Consider the following 16,251-nt stretch of genomic DNA (forward strand, 5'->3'; position numbering starts at 1 on the left):
CTTTGATTGCCCACACCACTGATTGACAGCTTTCTGTATAAACTGTGCATAGGCAGAAAACTGCCAATCAGTGATGACTGCGAATATGGAGGACTAAATGGCTAAGTTTACTAGTCCTAAGCAGCCCAGTAAGTGACACATTGCTGGAATCACGGTCTCTTGGCCTATATCATGCTACTCTCAAGTTAGGTGACAGGAACCTGATGACATTTTCCCTTTAATGGCATTGGTGTCATATGGGTTGAAAAGGACCTTTTTGGATCCCTCTGAACTCTAGGACATGGGTGTGACTGCAACCCCTGAACCCACCATAGTTATTGTGCCTGTCATATGCACATCTTACCCAGGTGGGCAAATTACCAACCCCCCAGGAACGTGTCCTTGATGATGTTTTAAGGTTCTTCTGCGCTAAGGAGCGCTTTGCTTTTTTTTTTCCATTATTAAGGTGAAAAGGTGGATATATCATCATCCTGAAAATCTCTGCATGATGTGGAGCGCTGAATTGATCACCAGTTCCCAAATTATGAGCTGTCTGCCTGTACTATTGTGTAGTGTGCATTGTTTGTGTACAAAACACCACCTAATGATGTCCATATTTCTTTCTAGAAGCAAAATAAAAGAAGAGTGAGTGGAAATCCACTGTGAAAGGCTGAATGTAAACAGCCCTGGAAGTACACATGGCTGAGGGAAGCAATCCTGAGGGCTGCTGCTCCTCCTCCCTGTCCTCTGCATGTGTAAGTGTGTATATGTGTGTGTCTCTGCCTCAGTCTGTAGCAGCAGCCTCAGCCGCAGCATCACTTCACTTCACACAGGAGGTTTGGTCTCCATAAACCATTCAGCACAGACTCTGGCTCTCCTCCTCCATGCAGAAGCGTCAGGACTTGGCTACAGCATCATCTCCCCTGAAAACCCTACATCTGAATTCTCTCTGAATTTTTGTCTTGCTCTTCTCTATTTTTCTCCTGGGCTTGTTGGAAACGTACTAACCTAATTCAGCCACATCCCCCTCTGCTCTTCTCATTCTCATCATCACCAGCCTCAAGTCTACTGGGTCCTGCAAAACCTCCGCCCCATCAACCTCTTGTTGCTGCACCAAGAAATAACCTCTGCTTCCCCCTCCCAAAAGGCATCCTTCATTCAATCAGGTCTCCTGCCATCTCCTCCCCAGGAGCCCCAGCACTAGGCTGGGGGGTGAGGTGTGTGCACACTGCTAGCAAAGACGCCGGAGAGACAGCTTACCATGAGATTGCAATGCACATCCTCCTCTTCTTCCTCCTCCACATCATCCCTGGCTGCTGGTCTTGCACCTTGCCTGCTGCCTGGTCCAGGCTCTGGTCTTGCAGGTGGTGGCTGCTCCTGTTGTTGGGGTTGTTGCTATGGTGCACTCCTGTTTTTTCTCTGGACTTCGGCTGCAGTGACTGCCTCCTCCTCTTCTTCATCTTCTTCTGCTGGAGGTGCTGGAGCAGGTGGTGCTGCAGTGACCGGTGCTCCTGGTAGTGCTGGTGGCTCTGGTGCTGCAGCATCTACTCATTCTCCAGCTCCTCCTCTCCCTGCTGCAGTGGTAGCTGGAGGGGCACTCCTGGCTGCTGTTGTAGCAGGTGCTGGTGGAGGTGGTGGAGCCCTATGTTATTCATCCCCAAGTGCAGGCTCTGTTCAGGAACTGGCTCAACGCTCAAGGGTGGTGATTGAGGGCAAAGTGCAGCAACAGCAGGCACCAGAGGGGCGCAAGAGGAAGGTGCCAGAGGAAGGGGACTTGGTTACTTCTGGGAGGAGAAGAGGACAGGTGGTTAAAGGGCAGGTGAATGGAACCATAGTGTCAGTGGTGAGTCCTGCATCCCAAGAACAGGTAGCCACTGCCAACAGTTGGACAGCTCATTCTGCAGGCAGCTTTAGTACTGCTGCCACCATAACACTCAGTGGCTTCTCTGACTTCACCACATTGGATGGTCCAGCTTCCTCTGTGGCTCCTGGAATCCCACAGTCTTACCTGGTGAAGGTGCATCAGGTCTGGGCAGTGAAATCTGCAGGCTTGGAGAAAGACTCGATTATAACAGTGCAAGGGGATTTCGGTTCCAGCTGTGTGAAGCTGAAGGAGGACAGCAGGTATATATTCTTCATGGATCCAACCAACAGTAGCTCAATCTTCAGAACATCCTTCCCACCACTGGAGACTGGCAGGAATATGAAAAAGGATGTTGGCAGGGTGCTATGCAGAGGTTGTGGTAAGTTCCTGAGTTCTGCTGCTCATGCCATGCTTCTAGCCATCATAGTAGAGGGGTCTGACATCATCTTGTCATTGGGTCTTCATTCCTTATAGAAAGTATAGAAAAGTTTATGCAGTATAGAAGTTTGCTGTATTGTCATATTTGGATCAATAGAATGACAATTGATTTAGTATTGTTTGTTGCATTGATGGTGCAATCAGCAAGGGAACAAGTAATAGTGGAGTCCCACTAAATCGGATCACCTTCACAGTATGAGCAGACAGTATGTTATCAGAACTTTTGCCTTATAAAATTTTAAAAAAACATCATATAATTCCAGAAATCTACTCTGGTTGCTGATATGGAATGGGCATTATTGGTAATGAAATATTGGTATTTAATATGAAGCACTGCCAAATAACACGGGCGACAAAGGGGAAGAAGTGTGACGAAAAAAAGGAACAGTTCAACAAGTTATAGATCTGTCAAATGGCGAGATTGTTTATTACTAGGCATTTCTAAAGTGACAATTTAATTTACGTCATCCTTCACCAACAATCAGAAATGCAGCAACCCAAGGAAGGGATGAGAATTCTTCCCAAATGCAAAGCACAAGACTATATATATATATATATATATATATATATATATATATACAATAATATATGTATATATATATATATATATATATATATATACATACACATATATATATATATATATATATATATATATATATATATATATATATATACAGACACATATATATATATATACATATGTATATATATATATATATGTATATATATATGTGTATATATATATATACACACATATATATATATATATATATATATATATATCCTATATAGTGATCAAATGTGGAGAGAACAGTGCCCAAACGGATATTAAAACATAAGGGAGTCATTAAAATGTGATTTTGTGTTTAGCCTTGTTATATTTGTCATGTTTCCATTACATACATGTAGCATACGTTTCGGCAGGCATAAATGCTTTATTTGAAGTTAAGGTTATCTAGGTATCACTTGTTCCTTAGATGATTAGGGTCAATTCAGGATTTGCAGGCCGGCTGCTGATCTCCTCTGTCATTACATATTTTTAGTGCATGCCGTTTGGTCTACGTTTGTCTACTATTGATTTGGTGCAGTGACAGCATCCATATGTACAGAGGTTTTGCCATATAATTGGCCCAGCTTAACCCTCTGTTGTGCCCACAGGTTCCCAATCTAATATGGGTATCATAAGTTCCCTTAGACATATGGTTGTGTACTATTTGGGTTTTGAGTCATAGATCTGAGCACTATCTGCTCCATACTCAGGCCTATTCAAGATATAATCACAGACTTGAGGGCCGGGTGCTGCTGATCTCCGTAGTAAAACCAGTTAGGTGAATTTTCGTTGCTTACAATTCATTTGGTCCACTTAAAGGGAGCCTGTCACCCCCAATATAGGAATTAAGCTGAGTACCCATTTATATAGGGCCCCTAACCCTTATTTAAATCCTACTAGACAAGTATAGTATAACTTAATATTTAATTAAAAATCAACTTTTATTTGATATGCAAATGAGGGCACTTTTGGGGATTCATGGCGGGGCCTATGCTTTGGTGCAACGTCACGCCCTCCTATTTGCATAAGAAATCTGATACCAGATTGATTGACTTGTCTGTGACGCTGTGTGCACTGACACTGGATGATTGTGGTGGCGCTTATAGGGTCAGTGCGCGACGTGCAATGATGTCTGGCTCCTTGGATGAGGCAAGCCTACAGCCATTGCGTACTGCGAACATGCAGTGTCGATGCGCAGGCCCAGAAAGGACAGTGTTCGCTCTGGGCATTAGACAAGTCAGGGAGTAGCTTTATTATACAAATAAGAGGACGCGATGGAGCACAAAGGCATCGACCACGCCAAGGGTGCACCCGCGCCCCCATTTGTATATCAAAGATGATTTTTAATTATTAAATTAAACTATACTTAACTAGTATGATTTAAATAAATGTTTATGCAGCTTAATTGCTATTCAGGGGGTGAAAGACCCCCTTTAAAGTATCTACATAATTTTTTTTACCATTTTCTCTACCCTTACCATAGACAAGGCATCTCTTAGCTCTTAATTATATGTACATGCTTCCGTTCTTCTATAGGTATCATGAGTTCCAGCAGACGTATCATCTTTTGTTAGTTTTAATGTTAGGATAATAGATCTGAGCATGACTCTCTCCCACTGTTTCCGTCACTGAGCACTGCTGATCTCTTACATTACATATCCCTCATCAAGTCATATGGTTTAGATTTATCTATTAAAAAATGGCAACCCACCAGTCCATTGGTTCTATCTAGTATTGCAGCCCAACATTACTATAGTGAATCGAGCTGAACCTTAACAACCCATGGACAGGTTTGTTTGGTATTTTTTGTGGGGTTATTTAAGAAGGCAGTCATCTTTTTTGAATTCTTGAAACTTTGGAAACTTTGGAAAGCATTCTTCCTAACCTGTCTTATATTATGTAATGGAAAAAAGGGTTAATACTAGGGATGATCGAATACCTCACTTATTTGGCTTCGCGAATATTCCACGAATAGGTCGCCACTACGCGAATATTCAATGCGCAATGTAAGTCTATGGGAAACCCGAATAGTTCCGAATAGTTGTTATTCGGGTTTCCCATAGACTTACATTGCGCTTCGAATATTCGCGAATAGTCGAATAGCGGCGACCTATTTGGAAAATATTCGCGAAGCCGAATATTTGAGGTATTCGATCATCCCTAGTTAATATGCAATGACAATAAACTCCATAGGACAAAGAATATGACTAGTTGAGCAGCTCCATTTTATGCAGAAGTTTTACACTTATCTTATTTACCACCAAATGGAATCGGTGGTAAGTAAATATCATGGAGACGTACTTCTCATCGCTATGCTATTTATATAGAGCACTGTACGTTGTGCCACCACCACAACATGATGGCAGGTGCTTGGGTGATTGTTCCATCTGGATGTGGGTAGGAAACACTCTGATGCAGCTTTTGCTTAAATACAAACTGTCCAAACCTTCCTTATAAATGCTGACGTTACATTATACAATTCTAACCATCTGATATAGATCAACAACCTGTGCAGCTTCGCATTAGGTGTGTCCTGAGACATAACGTGGGAGGAGAAACAGGCAGGGGTTGGTATTCAGTTCTTCTCTTGCCGAGCTACACACCCCTGTTATACCACTTGCATTTTTGTGTGGCCATGCTATTAGTTGACTCATGGGTGGCATATCCCTAATGCATCACCAGATGAGTCTGGATATCATCACCAAATAAAATACGTTGGGATTGTTTTCAAGCATCTTTTAGGGCACACAACTACTAAAGGCCCTTGTTTAAGGCTGAAACCTTGTAAAAAAGTGTCTTGAGATGTTAGTAATATCTTACCCAGAAATCTCAGGTGACCCTAACAGACCCTAGATGAAGAATGGCTTTTCTAAGTCTATATTTTTCACTGATGTATTGTCAATAGTACATCCATACAAATGATACCTGTTTGTAAAATAGTAAATGGTTTTATATGATGTTGTTAAAGCCATACATTTTTGGATATTGTACACTCATGCTGTGAAGGCCTAACTGATAGTGGTGGCTCTATGTGGTCTCAATGTGTACTAATTGTTGCATTGGAATAAATGGCCTTGTTGGAGATATTATTTGGTTAAAGGGATTATCCAGCTTTTTCAAACTGATGATCTATCGTATATATTAGATTTGTGGGAGTCTGACTCTGTCCTCTTCCAATGAGCTGGCCTCTTCAATATCTACATAGACTCATTTGTACTTACCTGTATTGTATTTTTCTTAGTGATGGTGCAAAATTTTCAACATTATCCCATATTTTATTTACTTAGATCCATCTAAGTGAAAAGAACGGTACAGGCAAGTACAAATCAGATTGCAAGAGGCTGCAATTCTAATAGAAGTATCATGGCCTCCTCAACCAGCTAATTGGCCAGGGATGCTTGGAGGTTCACCACTACTGATCTAATATTGATCAGTATTAAAATGCTGGATAATCCCTTTAATGATTACAAAATTACCAACAACAAACTGTATGTGAATGTATACAATGATGGCTTTTATGAAAGATTGAGGTCTTGCCTGTGGTAGAATTAGTGTTTTTATATGGTTTCATAGTATCCAAATAATTTTCTGCCTTTTTGAATCATTTTGCAAGGACCAGTTTGTTACAGTATATAATACCATACTCTGGTCTAGTTTTCTGGGCATTATATTGGCTACGTTTTATCAGTGGTAGTTTCATGATGTCTCGATGTGTTCTGTAGCAACAGAACGTGGTTATTACTCTACTATATACCATTTTTTTGCATGTTTTTAAACTTGTTCATTCAACAAATATATTAATAGGTTTGCCCACTACTCAAACATCCCCTTCCCAATCAGAGTGTTTTCCCCTGTTAAAATAAAAACACCTATACTCATCCCCTATGGTAGCGCCGTTTCAGCCATTTCATCCATCGCTCTCCTGGGGCTTATGTGACGTTATGTCATGCGAGCCCTATACCAAATCAGCGCCGGCTTCACTCGCCTCACTTTCGTATAAATTGAGCATCAAGAGGAAGTCAGAGCTGTGTTTGGCCACTCACTTCCTATTGATGTTTAACACATCTTAAGGGGCGAGGGAAGTCGGTGCTGATTGGTCGTGGGTCTCTCGTGCCGTAATAATGTCACATAAGCCCCAGGAGAGCATGAGACGAAACTGCTGGAACAGCGCCACCATCTGCGGTGAGCATAGGTGTTTTTATTTCAACTATTGAAAACACTCTGATGGAGAAGGGTATGTCCGAGTAGTGGACATCCCCTTTAACACTAACCAATCAGTGAGCATAAAACAGCCCAGTATTTTCAATATGGATTGATAATTAATACTGTTAGTGGTGGTTTAGGTGTAGTGGATTGTAACTCAAGGCACAGATAAAAAAATGTGAAAATAATGATATACAATGCTATAATTTATAAAATTGCTGTTTATAAAATATTAGTATATAGCATTGTACTAAGCTTTTTTGCCTCTTCAGTGGCCTATAGGCAGTAGGGAGCTGTTCAGCTGGTGTGGTGCTGACGTGAGCGAGGAATCCCCAGCTCTCTCTGATAGATGTAAAACATGGAAAATACCCTTCTGGGACCTTACTTAACATAAAGCTGAACATTGCTATGTAGCAAGCACAATGTTTTTTTGTTTTTTTCTATTGAAGAATATATTGTGTAATTTGCACTATGCAAGTATACATGCTGAAAGTGTTTAAAGCAAATTTGAATACGTGGTCAACAGGGCCTATATATTGTGTGTGTCAATTATATTTATTATATACATTTGTATTCGCGAGATGGAAATATTCTACAAATATTTGGGTTCCTCAGCATTTTTTCACCATCGCGCATTGATTGCATTTAACAGTTGTGCTCACTATGATGCATTACAATTGAACACGTTTGTCATCCCGATGCTTTATTATAGCGGTCACTGCCACTGACAATATCAAATTATTTATGGGATTCTCCTTTGGTTAGTTGGTGTTAATAATGCAGTCTACATTTACTATTGTTGATCGGGATGAGCGGTTATGGATTATTATAATTCTCTTTGCACTGATACAATAAAGAGCACAATCATTTCGAGTCACAATGGAAACATTATTTCAACAAGTAAGGGGCTTTTTTTTAAGTATTTTTTATCAGTCATTCATAAACTCTCCCACAATAGTGGCTTAGGACATTATCATGTTCAAGAGAGAAGCTTTTAGTGTTGTGGAGTGAAACAAATCATTATGATTTAACATTTAGGTAAGAGGAATATAATACATGATGTGTAATGAATAGGTCTAATGAACTAGCCTAATGTATTTACTTTGTGTCCCCCAAATAGTAATGATCAACGAAGACAGTCGTGTTGTGTTGGTTTAAATTATAAAGAACTATGTTACAGGTTTATAACGGTTAGCACATAGAATTTCCATTCCTAGGTTATGTAGTTCTGTCACCTCTGCATTCATTTATTAGTACACTTACAGAAAAATGGGCCCCACATAGTCCTCCATACAAGATAATGTACCCGAAATAATCCTACAGACATTATAATCTGCCCAAATAATCTTCCAAACAGAATATTCGGCAGCACATAGCCTTCCAAACAGGATAATGGGTCCCACATAGTTCTTCGTAAAGAATAATGTGCCCCACTTAGTCCTCCTTACAGAACAATGTGCTCTACATAGCCCTCCATACAGAATAATGTGCCCCACATAGCCCTCTATACAGAACAAAGTGCTCTACATAGCCCTCCATACAGAATAATGTACCCCACATAGCCCTCTATGCAGAATAATGTACCCCACATATCCCTCTATACAGAATAATGTGCCCCATATAGCACTTCAACCCAAAAAGTGGGCCGCACAAAGTCCACCATACAGAATAATAGGCGTTGCAAAGCCCTCTATACAGAAAAATGGGCCCCATACAGCCCTCCAAGCCCTCCATACAGAATAATGTGCCCCACATAGTCTTCCAACCAGAAAAATGGGCTGCACACAGCCCTCCATACAGCATATGGAATAATATGCCTCACATAGACCTTCATACAGAATAATGTGTCCACATAGTCCTCCATACAGAATAGTGTGCCCCACATAGTCAACCATACAGAAAAATAGGCTCCACATAACCTTCCATACAGAATAATGTGTCCCACATAGCCCTTCATACAGAATAATGGGCCCCACATAGTCCTCCATACAGAATGATGAGACCCACATAGTGCTCAATACAGAATAATGGGCCCCACATAGCCCCCATACAGAATAATGTCCCCACATAGCTTTCCATATAGAATAATGTGCCCCACATAGTCCTCCATACAGAATAATGGGCCCCACATAGCCCCCATACAGAATATTGTCCCCACATAGCTTTCCATATAGAATAATGGGCCCCACATAGTCCTCCATACTGAATAATGGGCCCCACATAGTCCTCCATACAGAATAATGGGCCCCACATAGTCCTCCATACAGAATAATGGGCTCGACACAGTCCTCCATACAGAATAATGGGCACCACATAGCCCTCCATACAGAATAATGTCCCCCCACATACCACTCCATACAGAATAAAGTGTCCCATATAACACTCCATACAGAATAATATGCCCCACATTGTCCTACATAGAGAATAATGGGCCCAATATAGCCCTCCATACAGAATAATGTGCCCCACATAGTCCTCCATACAAACTAATGTGCCCAACATAGCCCTCCATATGGAATAACGGGCCCCACATAGGCCTCCAAACAGAATAACATGCCCACATAATCCTCCATACAGAATAATGGGCGCCACATAGTCCTCCATACAGAAAAATGGGCCTCACACAGCCCTTCATAAAGCCCCATATAGTCCTCCATACAGGATAATGGGCCCCATATAGTCATCCATACAGAATAATGTCCCCACATAGCTTTCCATATAGAATAATGTGCCCCACATAGTCCTCCATACAGAATAATGGGCCCCACATAGCCTCCATACAGAATATTGTCCCCACATAGCTTTCCATATAGAATAATGGGCCCCACATAGTCCTCCATACTGAATAATGGGCCCCACATAGTCCTCCATACAGAATAATGGGCCCCACATAGTTCTTCATACTGAATAATGGGCCCCATATAGTCCACCATACAGAATAATGGGAGCCACATAGTCCTCCATACAGAATTATGGGCCCCACATAGTCCTCCATACAGAATACTGGACCCCACATAGTCCTCCATACAGAGTAATGGGCCCCATATAGTCCTCCATACAGAATAATGGACCCCACATAGTCCTCCATACAGAATAATGGGCCACACATAGTCCTCCATACAGAATAATGGACCCCACATAGTCCTCCATACAGAATAATGGGCCACACATAGTCCTCCATACAGAATAATGGACCCCACATAGTCCTCCATACAGAATAATGGACCCCACATAGTCCTCCATACAGAATACTGGACCCCACATAGTCCTCCATACAGAGTAATGGGCCCCATATAGTCCTCCATACAGAATAATGGACCCCACATAGTCCTCCATACAGAATAATGGGCCCCATATAGTCCTCCATACAGAATAATGGGCCCCACATAGTCCTCCATACAGAATAATGGACCCTACATAGTCCTCCATACAGAATAATGGGCCCCATATAGTCCTCCATACAGAGTAATGGGCCCCATATAGTCCTCCATACAGAATAATGGACCCCACATAGTCCTCCATACAGAATAATGGGCCCCATATAGTCCTCCATACAGAATAATGGGCCCCACATAGTCCTCCATACAGAATAATGGACCCTACATAGTCCTCCATACAGAATAATGGGCCCCATATAGTCCTCCATACAGAATAATGGGCCCCATATAGTCCTCCATACAGAATAATGGACCCCACATAGTCCTCCATACTGAATAATGGGCCCCATATTGTCCACCATACAGAATAATGGGAGTCACATAGTCCTCCATACAGAATTATGGGCCCCACATAGTCCTCCATACAGAATAATGAACCCCACATAGCCCCCATACAGAATACTGGACCCCACATAGTCCTCCATACAGAGTAATGGGCCCCATATAGTCCTCCATACAGAATAATGGACCCCACATAGTCCTCCATACAGAATAATGGGTGCCACATAATCCTCCATACAGAATAATGGGCGCCACATAGTCCTCCATACAGAATTATGGGCCCCACATAGTCCTCCATACAGAATAATGGACCCCACATAGTCCTCCATACAGAATACTGGACCCCACATAGTCCTCCATACAGAGTAAGGGGCCCCATATAGTCCTCCATACAGAATAATGGACCCCACATAGTCCTCCATACAGAATAATGGGCCCCATATAGTCCTCCATACAGAATAATGGGCTCCACATAGTCCTCCATACAGAATAATGGACCCTACATAGTCCTCCATACAGAATAATGGGCCCCATATGGTCCTCCATACAGAGTAATGGGCCCCATATAGTCCTCCATACAGAATAATGGACCCCACATAGTCCTCCATACAGAATAATGGGCCCCATATAGTCCTCCATACAGAATAATGGGCCCCACATAGTCCTCCATACAGAATAATGGACCCTACATAGCCCTCCATACAGAATAATGGGCCCCATATAGTCCTCCATACAGAATAATGGGCCCCATATAGTCCTCCATACAGAATAATGGACCCCACATAGTCCTCCATACTGAATAATGGGCCCCATATAGTCCACCATACAGAATAATGGGAGCCACATAGTCCTCCATACAGAATTATGGGCCCCACATAGTCCTCCATACGGAATACTGGACCCCACATAGTCCTCCATACAGAGTAATGGGCCCCATATAGTCCTCCATACAGAATAATGGACCCCACATAGTCCTCCATACAGAATAATGGGCGCCACATAGTCCTCCATACAGAATAATGGGCGCCACATAGTCCTCCATACAGAATTATGGGCCCCACATAGTCCTCCATACAGAATGCTGGACCCCACATAGTCCTCCATACAGAGTAATGGGCCCCATATAGTCCTCCATACAGAATAATGGACCCCACATAGTCCTCCATACAGAATAATGGGCGCCACATAGTCCTCCATACAGAATAATGGGCACCACATAGTCCTCCATACAGAATTATGGGCCCTACATAGTCCTCCATACAGAATAATGGACCCCACATAGTCCTCCATACAGAATAATGGGCCACACATAGTCCTCCATACAGAATAATGGACCCCACATAGTCCTCCATACAGAATAATGGACCCCACATAGTTCTCCATACAGAATACTGGACCCTACATAGTCCTCCATACAGAGTAATGGGCCCCATATAGTCCTCCATACAGAATAATGGACCCCACATAGTCCTCCATACAGAATTATGGGCCCCATATAGTCCTCCATACAGAATAATGGGCCCCATATAGTCCTCCATACAGAATAATGGGCCCCACATAGTCCTCCATACAGAATAATGGACCCTACAAAGTCCTCCATGCAGAATAATGGGCCCCATATAGTCCTCCATACAGAATAATGGGCCCCATATAGTCCTCCATACAGAATAATGGACCCCACATAGTCCTCCATACTGAATAATGGGCCCCATATAGTCCACCATACAGAATAATGGGAGCCACATAGTCCTCCATACAGAATTATGGGCCCCACATAGTCCTCTATACAGAGTAATGGGCCCCATATAGGCCTCCATACAGAATAATGGGCGCCACATAGTCCTTCATACAGAATAATGGGCCCCTCATAGTCCTCCATACAGAATACTGGACCCCACATAGTCCTCCATACAGAATAATGGGCCCCACATAGTCCTCCATACAGAATAATGGGAGCCACATAGCCCTCCATACAGAATAATGGGCCCCACATAGTCCTCCATACAGAATAATGGGAGCCACATAGTCCTCCATACAGAATAATGGGTCCCACATAGCCCTCCATACAGAATAATGGACCCCACATAGTCCTTCGTACAGAATAATGGGAGCCACATAGTCCTCCATACAGAATAATGGGCCCCACATAGTCCTCCATACAGAATAATGGGTCCCACATAGCCCTCCATACAGAATAATGGACCCCACATAGTCCTCCGTACAGAATAATGGGAGCCACATAGTCCTCCATACAGAATAATGGGCCCCACATAGTCCTCCATACAGAATAATGGGAGCCACATAGTCCTCCATACAGAATAATGGGCGCCACATAGTCCTCCATACAGAATAATGGACCCCACATAGTCCTCCGTAGAGAATAATGGGCGCCACATAGTCCTCCATACAGAATAATGGACCCCACATAGTCCTCCATACAGAATAATGGACCCTACATAGTCCTCCATACAGAATAATGGACCCCATATAGCCCTCCATACAGAATAATGGACCCCACATAGTCCTCCATACAGAATAATGGTTCCCACATAGTCCTCCATACAGAATAATGGACCCCACATAGTCCTCCATACAGAATAATGGTTCCCACATAGTCCTCCATACAGAATAATGGGCGCCTGACCTCCCGGGCCAAATAAAATCCTCCTGCAGGGCAGAGTTTGACATATGTGATATATACAAAGATGTAATGTGCCTACTGTATAGATATGGGTAAGACATAAGCCTGCATTTCTGGATATACATGCTTGTCCACTGTTTTCATGTAGTTTGGGAGAATTTATAGCAACTAGCTTTCATTGGGTGTTATACAATACACTATAGTATATGGCCAGCATTACATTTTAGCACGTAATATTTCTTGCATAAAGGAAATATTAAAGATGCTCCTTTCTTTAGTGAACATGCACTGATACATTTATGAATGCCAATAATTTTGTACGCAGAATTCCAGCTGACACAAACATTTCATCCATAACCCCATATTTGCTACAGCTTTTTTATGCCCCCATTATCCCCGAGTCTATCTATGGTCAGCTGCAGATGAGGTCAGGCTGTCTAATGTATGTAAGGACTCAAGAAAAAGGTATCCAGGCAGTAACAAAACAATTCAATTGTAGATTGCAGCCTCATCATAAATTAGTGCCCATGTCCCCCTAATGAATAAAGAGATTGGGTATATATGGACCTGGGAAATTGGATTGCAACCTGACCAAGACGGGCTACCTTCACAACACCACCATTTCCAAAATCATTTTTTATCAGAAGCCCATAAATCACATTAGTGAATTACATTTGAGTTTTCTGACATGTTTTTTCACATGATGTGTCACCAATGTTTTTGACCATGCATGAGACTGTTGCTCGAACAGCCCAAAAGCTTACCCAATGTGTATATGATAATATAGATCACTGTAGAGCTAAAAATATAGAGCATATGAGAAGCACCCGTGGAGTGATTTCTGTATATTTATACTATAGAATTGCTCACCTGGTTAGTTGTGCGCCCTCGCACAACCCCGGTGTTAGATGTATAATTCCTCTGGGGGATGAGGGACTGTCTCAGCTGGCGTTATCCCTTGTTCTGCTGGGTGGATCCAGGTTTGTTGCCGCTGGTGGCTTCAGATTCACCGACTTCTTGAATCCTGGAGCTCTGTGCGGACCTGCGTCCTCCCACTGTTAGTTCAAATGATCTGATGGATTCTATTACTCACAGCAGCTCTACCCGGATTCCCTTATGGGAGTAGGCATATAGAAAAAAGATTCTTTGTGAGCGCTAGTAATAGATCTTTGGTCTTTGATCTTTTAAGAAATTTGGCTTTATTATTAATAACATAAAGCTCTTGTATTAACAAAACGCGTTTCAGCAAGATACACTTGACCTGAGGATGGCAAGTGTATCTTGCTGAAACGCGTTGTGCTAATACAAGAGCTTTATGTTATTTATAATAAAGCCAAATTTCTTAAAAGATCAAAGACCAAAGATCTATTACTAGCGCTCACAAAGACCGGAATCTTTTTTCTAAATGATAATATAGGGAAGACCTGACAAACCAGTCTGGCTGTCAGTAAGGGGACTTATAGCTTCAATGCCCCTCTGGGAATTATTCAAATTGTCCTTCCAGTGAGGAAGGAGACAGACTCTAGCACCACCTATTGGAAGTAGCAATCCTAAAAGTCAAAAGTGGCTTTTTAAACAAGCCTTTTCATAAAGCCTGCTTTACACGAGACGACCGATTGTGCAATAGCACGATCGATCGTACCGCCCCCGTCGTTTTTGCGTCACAGCAATTAGTTGCCCGTGGCGCACAAACTCATTTAACCCCCGTCACACGTACTTACCTTCTGGATGACCTCGCTGTGGGCGACGAACGTCCACTTCCTGGAGTGGGAGGGACGTTCGGCGTCACAGCGACGTCACACAGCAGCCGGCCAATAGAAGCGGAGGGGCGGAGATGAGCGGGATGTAAACATCCCACCCATCTCCTTCCTTCCATTAAGCTGTCGGGAGCCGCGGGATGCAGGTAAGCTGTGTTCATCGTTCTTGTGGTGTCACACGGAGCAACGTGTGATGCTACGGAAACTATGAACAACCGCCGCCATTTTAATTAAACAATTTTATGAAAACTAGCGACGAGTACATGACTCACGATTTGTGAGCGATACTGCGTCGCAAGGAGGTGTTAAACGAGACAACGTCGTGTACGATGCCGGATGTGCGTCACGAAAACCGTGACCCCGATGATGCATCGCACGATCAGTCGTCTTGTGTAAAGCCAGCTTAAGACCAGAATCCCAAGTTGCAGACACGGTGTTTCGGGGTGATTGCCCTTCGTCAGTACCAAGTGTGGGTATCTGATCTGGCTTATGAAAAGCTATGTGGGGACCAAATAAGCCAGATCAGATACCCACACTTTGCACTGACGAGGGGCAATCACCCCAAAACACCGTGTCTGCAAATTGGGATTCTGATCTGACAATAAATCCTAAGGCGGGCTTTGCACACTACGACATCGCAGCTGCGATGTCGGTGGGGTCAAATCGAAAGTGACGCACATCCGGCGTCGCAGTCAATATCGTAGTGTGTAAATCCTTTTTGATACGATTAACGAGCACAAAAACGTCCAAATCGTATCATCGGTGTAGCGTCGGTCATTTCCATAATTTCGGAAGGACCGATGTTATGATGTTGTTCCTCGTTCCTGCGGCAGCACACATCGCTGTGTGAGAAGCCGCAGGAGCGAGGAACATCCACTTACCTGCGTCCTGCGGCTCACGCCGGCTATGCGGAAGGACGGAGGTGGGCGGGATGTTTATGTCCCGCTCATCTCCACCCCTCCGCTTCTTTTGGCCACCTGCCGTGTGACGTCGCTATGACGCCGCACGACCCGCCCCCTTAATAAGGCGGCGGTTTGCCGGCCAGAGCGACGGTCGCAGGGCAGGTGAGTGCATGTGACTCGCCCACCCCAGGGCTA

At 43.2% G+C, this 16,251-nt stretch overlaps 1 protein-coding gene across 4 annotated transcripts in view; it reads left to right on the top strand.

Annotated features, from left to right (window-relative positions):
- The first annotated feature begins 779 nt into the window (after positions 1-779).
- Positions 780-16,251, top strand: part of NRG1 (neuregulin 1) — a 984,863-nt gene continuing 969,391 nt past the window's right edge. For all 4 annotated transcript variants that reach the window (XM_075352470.1, XM_075352472.1, XM_075352475.1 and 1 more), the window contains exon 1: positions 780-2,222. In XM_075352470.1, coding sequence (XP_075208585.1) covers positions 1,241-2,222 — 982 coding nt within the window. In that variant the 5' untranslated portion in view covers positions 780-1,240. The remainder of the gene's footprint in view (positions 2,223-16,251) is intronic.

Source organism: Anomaloglossus baeobatrachus, chromosome 1, assembly GCF_048569485.1.
Source record: "Anomaloglossus baeobatrachus isolate aAnoBae1 chromosome 1, aAnoBae1.hap1, whole genome shotgun sequence".
NCBI lineage: Eukaryota > Metazoa > Chordata > Amphibia > Anura > Aromobatidae > Anomaloglossus > Anomaloglossus baeobatrachus.